At 46.2% G+C, this 16,787-nt stretch overlaps 1 protein-coding gene across 1 annotated transcript; it reads left to right on the plus strand.

Annotated features, from left to right (window-relative positions):
• Positions 1-6,967: 6,967 nt before the first annotated feature.
• Positions 6,968-7,909, plus strand: LOC136651944 (olfactory receptor 5AR1-like). The gene has a single exon (XM_066628713.1). The coding sequence runs from the start codon at positions 6,968-6,970 to the stop codon at positions 7,907-7,909; it is 942 nt and encodes a 313-aa protein (XP_066484810.1).
• Positions 7,910-16,787: the final 8,878 nt, after the last annotated feature.

A 16,787-nucleotide genomic window follows, 5' to 3' on the forward strand; every position in this document is an offset into this window, starting at 1 on the left:
ATGCGGCAGTGGCGGCTCCATTTGAGTACGTCGATGCTCCAGAGCCCCACCTAGGGGCAGGCCACCATGGGTGAGTATGGAATGGGTGACCTGGCTGGGGCGGTGGAAGTTTGGGGAGGTAATGGCATCCCGCACGCCCTGCAAGGACATACAGGGGCCATGAGGGCTGAGGCAGTGGAGCAGCCAAGATTGCTCCAACCCTTGCCTGTCAAAGGTTTTGGGGAGATTCAGCGGCGCCTCTGCCAATCACTTTCTCTATGGCTGCCGGCCCATGATAGGGAGCAACTCAGGGCCCAGCCTGAGGGCATACAGACAGATGACAGGCAAGCGGGCTCCCCGCAGGGCTAGACTGTCCAACGTACTGTGTATCAGCCAGGCGGTATGATGCAGGTGACCCTCCCCCAGCAGGTGGCGGCAGCACTGAAGTCGGGCCCCCTGCAAGGATCCTCGGCTGCCCCGTCTGGGGTGCAGGACGGCGTCCTGGAGGTGAGTGTGCTGATTGCTGTGAGTGTGGTGGGGCAGGGAGGGCTCCCAACTGTGCAAGGGGAAGGTTACTCTGCATCACAGCAGGCCAATGCAGCCCCAGCCTGGCATGCAGGATTGCCTGCGCAGGTCGGGCCTGGGCCGGCGGTGGGCGCTTAGCCCCTATCATCACTGGCCTCCAAGGTGGTGGTGCAAAGGGCTCCCCCCTCCCCCCATGCTGTACGGGGAAGAGGCCCTTCCCCTTGGGGATCATCTGGCCCCTGCAGTTAAGGAAAAGGATTTGTCCAGGGGCCCAGCGCTAGCGAAGTATCAGGACTTGATCCACAAGGCCTTTAGAGGGTACTCGGGTTCAGGTTGGTTGGCCTATGATGAACAGTTCCGCATGCACGTGGGAACTAACCCACACCTCTCTTGGGATAGGAAGAACTCGGAGCTGTGGATTCAGCTCGTGATGCTGGGTGGCGTTGCTGGGGGTGAGTGATCTGACAGTGGACACCTGATTGCCAGGAGTGTGGGTGTGCAGTGTGGGTCCTCACTCTGCAGGACCAGCTCAGACAGGGGTGCCAGACCAGCGGGTTCAATCCTTGTGAGTTTGCTATGAGTATGTCTCATCTGGGTGTTGTTCCAGAGCGAGTTGTACATTCCAGCACACTTGCAGCCTGTGTGGCGCAAGCCACCTGCTCACCTCCTGCCCAAGGGTTATCAGGGTTATCAGGGTTATCAGGGTTATCAGTTATCAGGAGATGGAGGGGCCGAGGCACAGGAAAAGGTAGGAGGTGCAGGCGATGCAGCCATTTCCAGCCATGCGGGCGGATATGGTCACCTGGCTCCGTTTCCTAGAAGAGTTCAATGGGGTTTCATTTTGGCATTCGGAGCAGCTGCGTAGGGCAGACCTTCAGGTGCATCGGATGCATCGGGGGGTCTTGGGTTTGGCATCTTCTTCCGTGGTCGCTGGTGCGCTGCACTGTGGCCATGGAGCTGGGTGCAGGGCGGCATCACGGCCGACCTTACATTCCTGGAGCTGTTCCCGATAGTGGCTGCAGTGCACATCTGGGCAAAGCAGTTCCAGAACACCATGGTGCGTTTCTGGTGCGACAATCAGGCCGTCATGGCAGTAGTGAACTCCATGTCTTCCAAATCCCCCAGGGTCTTGACGCTTGTGCGGCAGTTTGTCCTGCAGTGCCTACACATCAACGCTCTTTTCATAGCTCAGCACGTTCCCGGGGTGGAGAATTGTATCGCGGATGCTTTGTCTCAATTTCAGAAGGAACGTTTTCGGGAACTCACACCTGGGGCGGCGCCGTCCCTGGACAGCATGCCCCCCTGGCTCTGGGACCTCGGCTTGCAGAAATAAACGAAGTCATATGCACCTCACTGGCACCCATCACGCAGCAGGGCTACTCCCGTAAGGTAACAGAGTTCACTGGGTTTAGACAGGCGGCCAACTTACCCAGCCTCTGGCCAGCGCTGGCTGAACACCTTCTGCTCTTCCTGCTCCACCTGCAGAGATCTGGGAGGGCTGTTAGCTCCCTTCCAGGCTTCATGTCTGCTATAGCCTTTGTTTCCAAAGCAGCAGGATACCCCGACACCACTCAGGAATTCAGGGTGAGGGGGATGTTGGAGGGCTTGTCCAGGAGAACACCCCCTGTCCAGGACCGCAGGCTCCCCATCACCCCGGAGTTGTTTGGGGGCATCGCAGGGACCTTCATGGCCCTCTGTTTGTCACCGTACAAGGTTCGGCTTTTCAGGGCAGCCTTGTTTACGGCCTTCTTTGGCGCCTTTCGGCCCAGTGAGTTCTTAGCAATAAGCAAGACCAAGAGATCTGCCTAACTTGGGTTCCTGGAGGAGTTTCATTTACACTCAGAAGGTTTAAGACGGAACAATGGGGCCTAGGTTTTGCGGTAACCCTTAGGGAGGTAGTGGGGATGCCCTTGTGCCAGGTTATGGCATTACAGGAATATTTAGCGCTTTCAGGGGCACACAGGGGTGCCCTGTTCCAGCATATGGATGGCTTTCCTCTCACCTTATTTCAGTTTCAGGAAATTTTTTCATGTGCCTTGGAGGCTTTAGGGTTACAGCCCAAGGACTTTGGCCTGCACTCCCTCCGCATTGGGGCGGCCTCTGCTGTGGTGGAGTTGGGTTTATCAGGGGAGGACATTCAAAGGATAGGATGTTAGCATTCGTCGACTTACAAGCGCTATGTGCATGCCTAAGGTGGGTTGGGTGATTGGAGCATCCCCCAATTGTGGGACAGCAGCATCAAAGGGGATGCCTTGCAATAACCTCTCCACTTTTACAGGACACTGTGGTAGCCCGGTACACATGTTAATCTGCAGCCACTCCATTGTTTTTTGGGCCCGCAAGAGGGTGGCTGCAAGCCTCCTTGGCTCCAAACTGGGCCTCAGCCCTGCAGTGCAGGTTGCCTGGTTAGCCAGGCGGGGGATGCGATGGGGCCAGCTGCTGCCTGCGATGATGGAGTTCCTGAATGCGAACCCCCACCGGACGTTTTGGTGCTCCACCTGGGTGAAAATGACCTATGCAGGATGTCCAGTCTGGCTCTAAAGAACAGAGCATGTGAGGACATCGCCACCCTTTTGGGTTGGCTTCCTGGTACCACCCTGGTTTGGTCGGATTTACTGCAACATCGTGTATGGCAGGGGGCCTTCTGCTGCGCTAAGGTCGAACGGATGTACAAATAGGTCACCAAGGACATTGGCAGGTTTGTGTCCTGCACTGGCGGCTGTGTGGTATTGCATCCTGCAATAGTTTTCTCGCTACCTTACTTGTACAGGGGCGATGGTGTGCATTTGTCCGAGGAAGGCACAGACATCGTTCTTAGGGACCTGCAAGATGGCCTTAAGGCGCTTCTCCCCCTGGTTGGGAGCGGGGGGGGTCAAGCACTAGGCTGACCCCTCCTGGTGGCAAGTGGTGCGGGTTAGGAGGCGTGAATGGGACTTCGGGCATGCACCTTCAGGCGGCATAGGCAGGGTGGAACCCAATTTCAGTCCTTAGGGGCTTGGCAGCACGAGAACATAGACAGGGCCCTGGCTGGGACCGCGGGGTCCACCTCAGAGGCTCAGTGGCTCGAGGTGGCACAGCCCACGGTCCGGCTGCCTTCCCCTTAAGGGACAGACATGGATGAGCTGCGCTGCCCAACAACGGGGTGCGACTGGGAGTCGGGTGCATGCCTGCCTGGGGGCAGAGGTGTTCTGGTACCGCCCAGAGGTCCCACCTCCGCACCACACGGGGCTTCGCTGCCTCGGATGCTGCAGGTCTCAGCCTCCTCTGCTGTTGTAACTGCTAAATAAAGTGGCCCTTTCTCCCATACCTGTTGTCTTGAGCATTCATTGGACAGTGCGAAAACAATGCACTTTCATTGTGCAAAGTTACAGAGCTACAATTTCCTCACTTGCTCCTTTTTTAATAGCAAGGAGTTATTAGGGAAGCACAAGAGAGGGACACTTCATAATTGCCTTTTTTAAAAATTAAATGTTTTCAGCTATCAGGGAGGGAATGTTAATCACCTGGTCCTGAGCCAATGTATGTTATGATGACTTCAGAATGTGGCATTTTAAGGTTGTGTTTATCATCCTGTGACTTGCAATATATCCAAGAAAATAATTATGAATGTTCCTCTATACCTCAAATGTTGTGTATCTTGTGCTAAACTACCTCTACCGAATACTCTTTCTTGAATTCCCAAAAGGAATAATGTTATCTGTAAGAATCAAAATAGTATGTAGCAATCATTCCCCTGGGCAAATCACACTGGCATATTTGCCTAGCCTGGTCTGTGTACTGTATGATTTGGAGCAGTGGCTTGAAGGAGCCAGAGGGAGAAGTATTGGTGAGCTTGCTCCTGGCAATTTAAGAGGATTTCTCTTTTATTGAGATATATTCCAGAATGGAGCTTCAGAATGGCTTACTTACTGCATAAAACAAAAAGATCAATACTGAGCAGGTAAGGTTATAATTGAAATACCATGTGTGATAAACAACATCCTCATTATTCTATTACTTTATTACAACCTATGCTGGGCTTGCAATTCAGGATCTAGCTAGATCATTATAGCTTACAATTCAGGCTCCAGCCAAGATTCTATCATTATCATTATTAATTTCCGGCCTTCCGTCATCAGTTATGACCAGATCTTTAAGCACAGGAAATGATTAAATATTTGTTGACTTCACTGTCCTCAGGAAGACATTCTGAGATGTATTGCATTAGTAAAGATGAAACAAGTGATGTTAGCAGCTAATTTCAATGAAAACTCGTAAAAATTTGCATTTAGATCTGAAACCAGTTCTTTTCCTCAGTCCAACAACTAGTTCACAAAAGTATGTTCCCCACTTGATTGCTGCAGCGAAGCTTGCATGTGTGAGCCATCACACGACACAGTCACCAGTTCAAATCACACTCCTCAGTTTAATCTTATATTAACAGAGAAGAGTTTTAAAATATAATTGCAGCTGCATGCAAGCTCCTTTCCCATCACACTAAACTGGAGAACATTGGGCAGTATAAGAATGTGGTGGAGCAGGTCACAAGGTCGTTGTCCTGTCCTGTCCCATCCGTCAATCCCCCCACTACATAATTGACAATTCAATGCAGAAACAAGAGCTTAGCACTTGGGCAGGAAGTTTCAGGGGGAAACCAATGGGTAAGGAAGAGATAAGAATCCTTTTCTCACCCCAAAATTCTCCACTACAAATGGCATCATCCCAGTTGTGATTTCTTCAAAGGAGAAGCATGGGCCAGGTTTACACGTTGGAGGAAAAGGGAGAACTTGGAGTTCCCTTCTTGGACAATGCTGTGCTTGAGGCAAGTGATGCATTATTTTCCTCTGACAGATATGCCACATGCTGTTAATTATTTGTGGGGAAGAGGCTAGGAGGAGAAGAATTAGTAGCATGGTGTCAGGTTCTTATAATGAACATACCAAATTCAGTGGAGACAGCCACTAGCTAAAGTTCAGATACATTCATGAAAAATATATCTATCAATAGCCATTACAAGTCCCCAAACCCATATTTCAGGCTGCAGTTCAATCCACACATTCCTGGGAGTAAGCCCCATCACCTTAAATGAGACATACTCCTGAGTAGACTTGCATAGGCTTGGGCTAACAGAGGCAGAAAACAAATCTCTGTGGGCCCAATCCAATCTAACTTTCCAGCAGCAGTGCTGCCACAATGCAGCTCCGAGGTAAAGGAACAAATGTTCCCATACGTTGAGGAGGCCTCTGTGACTGCCTCCCCATCACAGGATGCAGTGCACGCCCCATTGGCACAGCTGCACCGGCACTGAAAAATTGAATGGGATGGGGCCCGAAGTCATCTTGAATGCGTAAGCATTGTATACTTGTTACAGTATGTATCTCTGTCAAGTTCTGGGGAGTGTAATAATTCATTTCATTTAAACTGCACCATTTAGAGTCCAATTCTGTTCTTATCCCCCCACCCCACTGGTGCAGCCATGCCAAAATTGGCCACACTGTTTCCAGTGGGGAAGGACAAATCAGGAGGCTTCAGAGGCAAAAGGAGTTTAAATCCCCTGACACTTTTGTAAGCCTCCTGCTCTTCAGTGGGTTTCCTCAGACTAGCAATTTCACTAGTGGAAGTTAAGGTAGAAAAGGGGGTGGGGAGGCTGCAGAAAAGGGGGATAGGATCCAGTGCATGCCCCCCACAACCTCCCTGCCTCCCTTTAATACAGTATGTTGTTCTAGAACTGGAATTTTCCTTACTTTGATACATTGAAGATGCAATGGTAAGAGAGTTTTCTGGGACATGGCAGAGTAAGGGCTATTTGCCCCAAGGGGGGAGAGATAGAATAAGTATAAAAAATTAACACTTTTTCATCTGAATCTATTATTCAAACAAATCTAGAATCTGTTAACTTTAAAGTTAAAAACAAATATTAGGAGATCCAATTGCAACTCTCTTCCAAAAAGTGTATCTTGGGGGAAAAATGTTCTGTGTTATATTTAGCTTTATCTGTGCATCCAAATTTTGTCTCTGGTTGTAACACTAGATGTACCCCTGCCCTGATACAACACTGTTACAATCAGAAGGGGATGTGCTTAGAAATACTTCATGTGCGGAGGTTGGAGAAAAGCATTTTTCATGTCAGCAGGGAATGGAGTTCAGCTGCAGAGGTAGGCTAACCCCCTACCAAATTCCATTATAATGGGGTTGGATCAGATTTTCCCATAGTCCTGGGAACTGCAGTTTATGAAAGCTGATGTTTCTTCTTGAAAAGTTAAAGGTATAAAAATTCTGTGAGTTGCTGAGAGTTCATTAGGAGGAGGAAGCTGGAAAGAGAGAGAGAAAGCAAAGAATGGAAGGCAGCGCAAATGCTTTCTAAGGATTAAAAAAAAGAACTGCTGTTGTGCTTTGACTGTTCTCATGCTTGTATTTGTGTGGCTAAACCCTCTATTCCATGTGCCACCTTTTGACAAATATTCCATTTAATATTCCCTCACAGATGGAACCCCTACATCAGATGGTGCAGAATGGCACAGCTGTTACTGAATTTATACTCCTGGGGCTCTCCAGTGACCCAGAGGTCCAACTCATTCTCTTTGGTCTCTTTCTCCTTTGCTACTTGGTGGCCCTAGGTGGAAACACTCTCATTCTTCTCATCATCGCTTTGGACAGCAGACTGCACAACCCCATGTATTTCTTTCTGGGTAATCTCTCTGTTGTGGACATTGGGTTCACATCTTCCACTGTTCCCAAGATGCTGATAAGTTATCTCTCTCAGGACAAGCGAATCTCCCTTGCTGGTTGCTTCTCCCAAATGTATTTCTTCATCTCCTTTGGTGGCATTGAATGCCTCCTGCTGGGTGTGATGGCATATGACCGGTATGCTGCCATTTGCCACCCACTGCACTATGGTGTATTCATGAACCCCAAAACGTGTGTGTGGCTGGCAGCATCTGCCTGGATTTTGGGCTTGGCTAACTCTGGTGTGCACTCTGGCATGATGTCCCTTTTGTCTTTCTGCCAGGACAATGTCATCCGACACTTCTTTTGTGACGTCCCACCCCTGTTTCAGCTCTCCTGTTCTGACACTCAGGCCAATCAAATTGCAACCTTTGTGGTGGGTGGAGGTGTGATCATGTGTTCATTTCTGGTTACTCTAGTGTCGTACATCTATATAGTTTCTGCCATTGTCAGGATCCGCACCAAGGAAGGGCGTCTCAAGGCCTTTTCTACCTGTGCTTCTCACCTGACTGTGGTCAACATCTACTTTGGCACCATCATCTTCACGTACATCCGTCCCAACTCCACATACTCTCAGGAGCAGGATCGGATTTTGTCTGTGCTATACGGGATTCTCACACCAATGCTTAATCCGATCATCTATAGCTTGAGAAACAAGGATGTGCAAGGGGCACTCCGGAAAGCCATGGGTAGGGCTTAAAACTACATTCACAGAATCCAAATGATTGTAGGTTTTCTGCTTCAATATTGTGAAGCCAAGACTCCGTTCTCTATATTAGCTATATTAAATATGCTTCTGCCTGCCTTGCGGAACTTTCAGGTTTCACTCTTGGAGCAGAGGATGTTTGTGATACAATCCACTTTTGAAAGTGTCCCACATTTCAGAAATAAATCACAAAGTGGTTTGGAATGAAATTGCTGTTTGAGAAAAAGATGTCCAAAACAGGACGTTTCCTCAGTGCCCTTCCTCAGTCAAGTCCCTTGTGCTTATTGAGTTTGTGAGCTCCTCAGAGCAAGGACTTCTCTTCTAATGTAAAGTGCCATGCACATTGATGGTGCTATATTTTTATTATTAATAATAATAATTACATGCCACTGGGTGCAAGAAGTTATCAATTTCTCTGGAGTACAGACACTGTCTTTAATTTTGAATCTACAGAGGGTGGAATGGTGAAGACCTGTCTGATTTACACTCAGCACAGGTTGTTCTCCTGGAATTTATAGCTGGTTCCAGTGACCTTGATGTAGGTAAGAACATAAAAACAGCCCCACTGGATCAGGCCATAGTACCATCTAGTCCAGCTTCCTGTATCTCACAGCAGCCCACCAAATGCCCCAGGGAGCACACCAGATAACAAGAGACCTCATTCTGGTGCCCTCCCTTGCATCTGACATTCTGACATAGCCCATTTCTAAAATCAGGAGGTTTTACATGCACATCATGGCTTGTAACCTGTAATGGATTTTTTTCTCCAGAAACTTGTCCAATCCCCTTTTAAAGGCATCCAGGCCAGTCGCCATCACCACATGCTGTGGCAAAGAGTTCCACAGACCAACACACAATTCTCTTGTCTGTTCTAACTCTCCCAACACTCAATTTTAGCGGATGTCCCCTGGTTCTGGTGTTATATGAGAGTGTAAAGAGCATCTCTCTATCCACTCTGTCCATCCCCTGCATCATTTTGAATGTCTCAATCATGTCCCCCGTCAGACGTCTCTTTTCTAGGCTGAAGAGGCCCAAATGCCGTAGCCTTTCCTCATAAGGAAGGTGCCCCAGCCCCGTAATCATCATAGTCGCTCTCTTTTGCACCTTTTCCATTTCCACTATGTCTTTTTGAGATGCAGTGACCAGAACTGAACACAATACTCCAGGTGTGGCCTTACCATAGATTTGTACAACGGCATTATAATATTAGCCGTTTTGTTCTCAATACCTTTTCTAATGATCCCAAGCATAGCATTGGCCTTCTTCACTGCCACCGCAAATTGAGTTGACACTTTCATCGACCACCACCACCCCAAGATCTCTCTCCTGATCTGTCACAGACAGCTCAGAACCCATCAGCCTATATTTGAAGTTTTGATTTTTTTCACCAATGTGCATGACTTTACACTTTCTGACAATAATACACTAACTGACAATAATACTTACTGGTAATGCTGAATCTCGCCATTTCTAAGCTGTAGCTCTTGAATGGGAAGAGGACATTGTGGTTTAGAATGCTGGTTTGCCAGACATGAGGCAGGAATTGTCTTAATGGGATGGAGGGCAGTAGAATTAGAGCTGTGATAGAATTGCCAAATTTCAGACTGAAAGTAACAATGATAAAAATATGGCATTACTTCTTTTCTTTTTTTTAATGCGCTCTGTGGAAATATTCACCATTTAAAAATTGTGTTCAGCCACATTGTTTCCTCTGGCTTTCGCTGCTCAGTCACTTTCTTCTTTGGCCTAACTACATGATTCACACAGGCGATCTTACCCAGACAGGGATCACATTTGTATGGGACAATGCTGCAGTACTACATAGTAAATCACAGCTGTGAATGCGATTGGAGTGAAGCAAGCAGACTTGCTGCCTGAAGCCTTGCAAATCTGTCTCGTCAGCATTGGCATTGACACCTGCCTCTAGTTTAAGTGCCAGCTGAAACTCCACCCCAATTTTGTCCCCCCTTTCTTGCTTGCAGGTGTGTTAGCAGGTGCAATACCCTCCTGCCACCACTAACTCCTTCTTGTCCATCTGGCTGCTGTTGCTGAAAGCATGGGGAGGGGAGCGCAGCGCATTGTAGTGATTCAGGAACATCCTAACACTACTGTCATCTTGCCACCTCCCACTTGAACCTGCCCAGCCGCATTCAAACACACTGACAGCACAATCCTAAGGGCCGTTTACGCCACTGGAATGAGTGTTCCAACAGCATAGTTTTATGGCTGCTGCAACCATGACATTGCCAAAGCCTCAAGTCATGAGTGGCTGGGTTTGTGTAAGAACAAGGACTTGACACCCGCTGCCACTGGTAAGTTTGTGTAAGGGTTAGGAGGAACAAAGGGAGGGTGGAATGGGGTGGGGCGGGCAGAACAGGAAGGTGACAGGGTGAGGAAGAAGACAGATTGGGTCCAGAAAGGGGGTGGGTTCGGCAACAGTGGCACCCACAAAAACCTAACCCCCTTCCCGGACAATGGAGCTAACGCAGGTCCAAGTTGACCCATGGCAGCTGTTGGGGCATCTTCTGGGGCAAAGAAAAAAGTATTCCCTTACCCCAAGGAGGCCTCAACAAGCCAAAATGCCCCTGCAGCATACAGTAGAAGTTGTGTTGGCAAACTGTGTTGTCATTGGGGAGTTATGTAGTAGTCCAAAGAGTCCTAGAGGCAACCGGAAGCCCTTCCCAGAGGTAAATAAAACTTTTATTAATCACCTCTGGTTGGCCTTCTGGCTCCTGTTCTAGCCCTTCCCCACCATGAAATGCAGCACATGCTGCATCGCGTACAATGGTGGGTGATAGGATTGGGCAGTAAGGGTTGTAAATTTTTAGTTCTCCAGTTTTCAGAAAAAATTTAGAACAATTCAAGAAAAAAAGAAGCAAATACTCCAACATTTATCATCTTTCAATGCCTTTTGTAAACAGTTTTCTCTTAAATAGAATTCTCTTAGCAGCAACAATAGACCATAGGATCCAAACAGTCCAGTTCAGGGCAAATTCCCCTGTGCCAATGCAGTGGCACCATTGCAGCTTGAAGGGTGTCTTGCAGGGGAATTTTGCATGTTGGAGGTCTATTCCAGGCAGGGAATAGCCCTGGAGCCATGGAAGAGGTTCCCCTTTCCAAGGAACAGTAACATTCCTGGAGCCCCTGAGCCAGCAAAGAGGCTGAAGAGGGGGGCGGAAAGCCCTGTGTAACCAGAACATAGCAAGGTGGAGCTCTCTCTCTCTCTCTCTCTCTCACACACACACACACACACACACACACACACACACACACACACACACACACACAGGGGCAGGTGTGGTAACAACAGAGGGGATTGCTTTAAAAAACCCAGGGAGTGTTTGCCAAATCCCCCCCAGATGTTGCACAAGCAAGCCTACCCACCAAGCAAAGCATGAGATATAGCTTACAATCCTCTCCACACTTTCCTGGAAGTAAGCCCCATTGACTGCAATGGGGCTTACTTCTGAGTAGAAACTCATAGGGCAGGACTCTAAAAAGCTCAGCATCCCACCTGTGAAAGAAGCAGGCAGCTGGCAATGTGGAGGGCTCAGGAGAGGGAGGCCAGGAGGAGGAGAGAGGATTGCTTTAAAAAACCCAGGGAGTGCTTGCCAAATTCACCCCCCCCCCAGATGATGCAGGCTCTCCTGCTCCAGCAAGCCTTCCCAAGCAAACCTTGGGAAGCCTTGGAGAGACATGTGAGGGTGAGCAGAGAGCCAGACTATAAGTCCCAGAATGCTCTGGGGCAGAGAGCTTCCATGATGGTGGCCAGGGAGGGCTGCAGTGGCAGCAGCAGCGAAGAGGAGGAGGAGAACCTGCAGCATTGTTGGGAGGCAGCCTTGGACACAGAGGACAAGGCTTCCCAAGCAAGCTCACCATTTCAACTGTGAAAGAAGCAGGACAGCTGGCATCAGGAGGGCTGAGTACGGGATGGAGGGGAGGGAATTGAGAACAACTGCCTTAGTTTCCTTCCATCTGGAAGTGTCAGGATGCAGCGAATTTGCGTAACTCTATGGCATTTACCACAATGCGGTTTTTTGTTAATCATGCAGAACTAATGCGGATAAATAGGCTCCACCTGTAGATCTGTTACCATTTTTTACTTGGAATGTGCACACACACATCTGTTACCATTTTTTTATTTGGAATGTGCATGCACACACATATGAATATATTAGGTTTATATCTTTGTATAATAGGGATGATGAATATATTGGGAAACATATTTTTTCCATACAAAGTAAGATGAGCTATAACTTAATGCGCACAACAACTTTAGATTCTTCTAGCTTGATTCAAAGCACCTCATGTAATCATAATGTAAATTGTTTCCTCCTTTTGCTCTCAATTTTCAAACTTTTATTTCAAACCTTTTCTGCTGCTGGATCACCATTAGCTTACTTTGCCAGAAATATGGGACATGTTTGTGAGAACACTGTGTGAACTATAACACTGTTATAGTTTCAATATCCATATTTAGAAAGAGGATACTGGGTGGGTAATGGAAATCTTCTCTTGGGGTCCCCACAAATGATATTTCTATTATACTGATATCTGATCCTAAGGATCCCAGAGTAGCACACATGCTTCTCTTTTATTCCCACAAAGCCTGAGAAATAAATTTGTGTGACAAATTTTGACTGGCCTTTGGTTACTCAGAAGTCCAAAGTCCATGGCTAAGCTGAGACTTGAATGTGGATTTTCTCAGTGCAACTCCAGCATGTGATCCACTAAAACAACAGTCCTTTCTGAGTTTGGCAATAAGATTCTAATCTGCAGTTGCTTTGTTGCCAAGCGAGATTTCATCTCCTGTAGCCACCTTTCACATGTGCCTTAAACACAATTCTATCCTGCGCTGGAACAGGCAAGCAAAGAGGCTTGTGCTGTATCCAGCGCAGGATAGGCACCAGAAGTAGCTCAACCAGAGGCAAGGGGAAATTCTTCCCCTTACCCCTGGGTAAGGGTCGCTGGCCCCTTTGGGTCTCCTCCGACTTGCGCCATCTCCTGTGCTGTGAGGTGAAAAAGGTTGAAAATCACTGCTCCTGATAATGAAGACAAATGGAATTGAAAACACACACACAGACACACACAATGTCTTCAGAATATGCAAGAAAAAGAAAAAAAGTTATGGGTTTGGGAGGAAATCTGAGCTTCTGGTCACTGACAATTTCCTTTTACCCACAGCGCTTGTGCTAGTAGATATTCTTTCAGTACGTTATGTTCCATACCCAACATGCACTGGAGACCTTTACTTCCTCCCCAGTGTAGAGAAATTTTTGACTGTGGATCCATCCAACATGTTTACTTTAGCCTGGCAGGTCTTCAAGTGCTTTGGGAAGAACAATTCTCAACCCTGCAATTTTCATAATCGGTCAAGTAGTGAATACGCCAAGGATTAGCAGAAGGCACTTGCAGAGTTTGTAACAACACACAAGGTGACACTTTCTTCTCTTCTATAGTGGGTTATAAAGACCCAGTTCAAAGCAATCTGGGCTTCACATGTCTGAGAGTTTCAGTGAAAACAGGCAGAGCTGTAACTAAAGGGAATTTCAGGGTCTGTGTAGTGGGGAAGCTGTAACTGTTGTCAGATTTGAGGTCCATTTTATAGCACCTTTCAAGAATGCTGATGGCAGTAACAGCACTGATGATGGGCACATATGTCACAATGAAGGGGGCCCAGTATGTCTGGGGCCAAGGCTTTCTGATCTGCAGGCTGATTCCATTACTGCTGATAACTTTGCTACTGCAACTGCCTCATAGTGTCAGTATGAATTGTGACCCTTGAAGGGATTCCCAGTCCTGCCCCATAGGCACTAATTTTTTAGAAGGTATTCTAATTGGTGAATTTACATCTTTCGTACAAGGAGAGCTCAGGGAACTTCCCTTTAATGCCAGACCAAAATGGTCATTCATCATGCTGTAAGTAGTTATTTCAGCCATCTTCTCTTGGATAATATCTGAATGCAGAAACAATATAATTTTTTTTAGATATCAGTTATTTGATTTTTCTCTGTAAACTGCTTTGTGAACTTTTGTTGAAAAGCGGTATATAAATACTGTTAATAATAATAATAATAATAATATAATATACAGTTATGGTATACAGTCATTATATAGTTACGCCTGACATTTTTGTTACATTTCTCTGTTTCTCTCTGTGTGACTAGATTCCTATTCAAGTCAAATCCTCTTGTTCTGCAACATGTCTGTCACTTTCACTTTGCAATAAATCTTTCTAAATTTGGATTGAGAGTAGAAGAAATCCAGCCATCCTGAATTTATTCCTATGGAAGGGATGAGATACATGCATGTCAGTTAATTAATCCGTGTTCCATCTTGCTTCCACGTTTTTCTGCACCGTCTTTTGTAGCCTAATAATTTGGCTGCAAAGAACCAGGGCAGGGTGCGCAAGCTCTGAAAGAGCAGCAACACTCGTGAAGCTGAAAATCCCATATCTCAATCCACTGCCAGATCTCTGTGGCATGCCGGCTTTCTGCTACATTTCTCATAGTTGTATAAGTTAGGAGGATGGTGGCACGGGGGTCAGCCTTCTCAGTAGTGGTGCCACAATTAAGGAACCCCCTACTGGGAGAATTAAGATCTACCCCTCCCCCCAAGGCATTTCGGTGAGGGTTCAAAACCTTTTTGTTTCGTCTGACATTTGGGTGATGGCTTGTCTCCCTCCTGTGCTTTCATAGAAGATCCTTGAGTGTTTTTGCCCTTTTCAAATTGGTTTTATTTATTTTTTGCTGGTTTTATTTATTGTTTTGATACAGCGTATATTTTATCCTTAAATTGTAAGCTGCATAGGGCATGTGCTCCAGCAGAGGAAAGTTGGGATAAATATCTTTTAAATAAATAATTAAAATAAGAAGAAGCTAGAAGAAACCAAAGAAATCAATTCCTGCCTCAGCTCAAGTCCTTCCCCAGTTACCTTGGCCAAACACAAAATAAATCTCTATTCATCACTGAAGTGTTCATCCTGTGGTTGGGATGTGCCATATCACAGTGTGGATTAGGATTCAATGGAGGGACTATCAAAACATAACACACACATTCAGATGCAATGTCTGTTTATCTAGGTAGCTATGTTTAAAGTCTATGCTATATGATAAGCTGACATCAGCTTGCAGCAAATAAAATCAAATTTGGTGAGTTCATCACGGCACACAAAGAGAGGATTTTAGAGGATTAAAAAAAAGATGTGGAAAACAAAATTATTCAAAACATTAACGTGATCCTTTAGAGGTTTGCAGGTTTTGCTCTTACATGGCATAACTCCAACAGTTTCTGTAGCAGAAAGAGTTCATTGCATGTGGCTTAATTAAGTGAAACTCTCATTGCAGTATGTTCCCCAGGAAATTCCATGAAGCTCTTGCTCTTGAGTTTGCCGTAAATGAGATCAACAGGAATGCCAACCTCTTATCCAACAAGACGCTGAGACGCATCATCTTTGGAGATATTTTGAATTCAATGGGGAACGCTTATGGCACTCTGAATCTCCTTTTCACAGGGTGTCGCTATAATTACAATTGTGGCCAGAAACACAAGCTCATGGCCATCATTGGAGGGCTCATCCCCCAAAATACAATCCACATGCCCAGCATCTTAAATACGTACAAACTTCCACAAGTATGTTCCTTCATTGAAATGAACATTACACTTGATTAATGGAAATGAAGGGAGCAGTCCAACTGGTGCATTTATTCGTAGGTCATTCCCCCAAAACAAACAAGCTAAAAAATTTGGCTCAGCCCATTTGGCTCAGCCCAGGTCCTCTTCAGGTAGCTACCTGGTACTTGCACCAGCATACATTAGAAAAAGAAACTCTTTTTTCTGTTGTTTTGTTCTGTTTAGAAGAGCTGTTATGAATACAGAAGTGTTGTGTGTATGTGTTTGTGCTCTATTGTGTTTAGTTAAACATTTCTCTTCATGTAGAAAGAATTCAAATTTATCCGTATTGAGAGTTATGTATGTATTTACATGTATTTCTCTATACTTTGAACTTAGCCCTTCAATACTCCTGCCAATAGCAAAGCATTAGAGGACATTCAGATTTCACAATGTTTGGTGCTGAATCAGAAACCTTGAGGGGCACAGTCCCTCTTTCTAGAGATTGGGAGAAAGATTTTGAAACTCAGGAGGAGAGGAAGGTTTCTGTCACCTCTAAAAATACTGTTGTCTTTCCTCCGTAGTTCAATTACAACGTCTTTCACCATGTATTGAGTGATAAAACTCAGTTTCCTTTACTCCATAACATGCTTCCAACTGCAAATTCTCAGCATGATGGGATTCTTTATCTCCTTAAGCACTTTGGATGGACACGGATTGGTGTCATTGTTTCAGATGATGAAATTGGGGCAATTTTCCTGCAGAGCTTGACATCTAGGCTCCTGGAGAACAACATTTGTGTTGAGTTTACAGAAATGATTCCAACACTAAAGAGTTACCGGCATCCATCTGATGATCTCCTACTTCCGACCACAGAAAGAATAAATTCTACTCTGTTATTGAGCAAAAGCAATGTGATTCTTCGTAATGGGAATGCACGATCAATGGAGATTTTCCGAAAAGTTCTAATGGTCAATGAAATTGAATTAAGAAAGCCAATAGAAAAGGTTTGGATCATTACAGCTCAGTGGGAATTTGCAGCTGTAGAACATCTGGCTCTGTTTACACCCAAAACATTCAATGGTACGTTATCCTTTGCCCTCCACTCAAATGATATGCCAGGATATGAAGATTTCTTGGAGACAATCAACCCTTACCAATCAAAGCTTGTTTTCATGCCACACTTTTGGGCTTTGGCATTTAAATGTTTTCTTCCCTTGTCCTCTGTGAGAGGAGTAGCAAAGTGCAGTGGGAAGAAGAC

This window comes from Tiliqua scincoides, chromosome 5, assembly GCF_035046505.1.
Source record: "Tiliqua scincoides isolate rTilSci1 chromosome 5, rTilSci1.hap2, whole genome shotgun sequence".
Classification (NCBI taxonomy): Eukaryota; Metazoa; Chordata; class Lepidosauria; order Squamata; family Scincidae; genus Tiliqua; species Tiliqua scincoides.

Excerpts from the sequence above, each read along its gene's own strand:
- LOC136651944 (XM_066628713.1), top strand. The coding sequence starts at position 6,968 with ATGGAACCCCTACATCAGATGGTGCAGAATGGCACAGCTGTTACTGAA.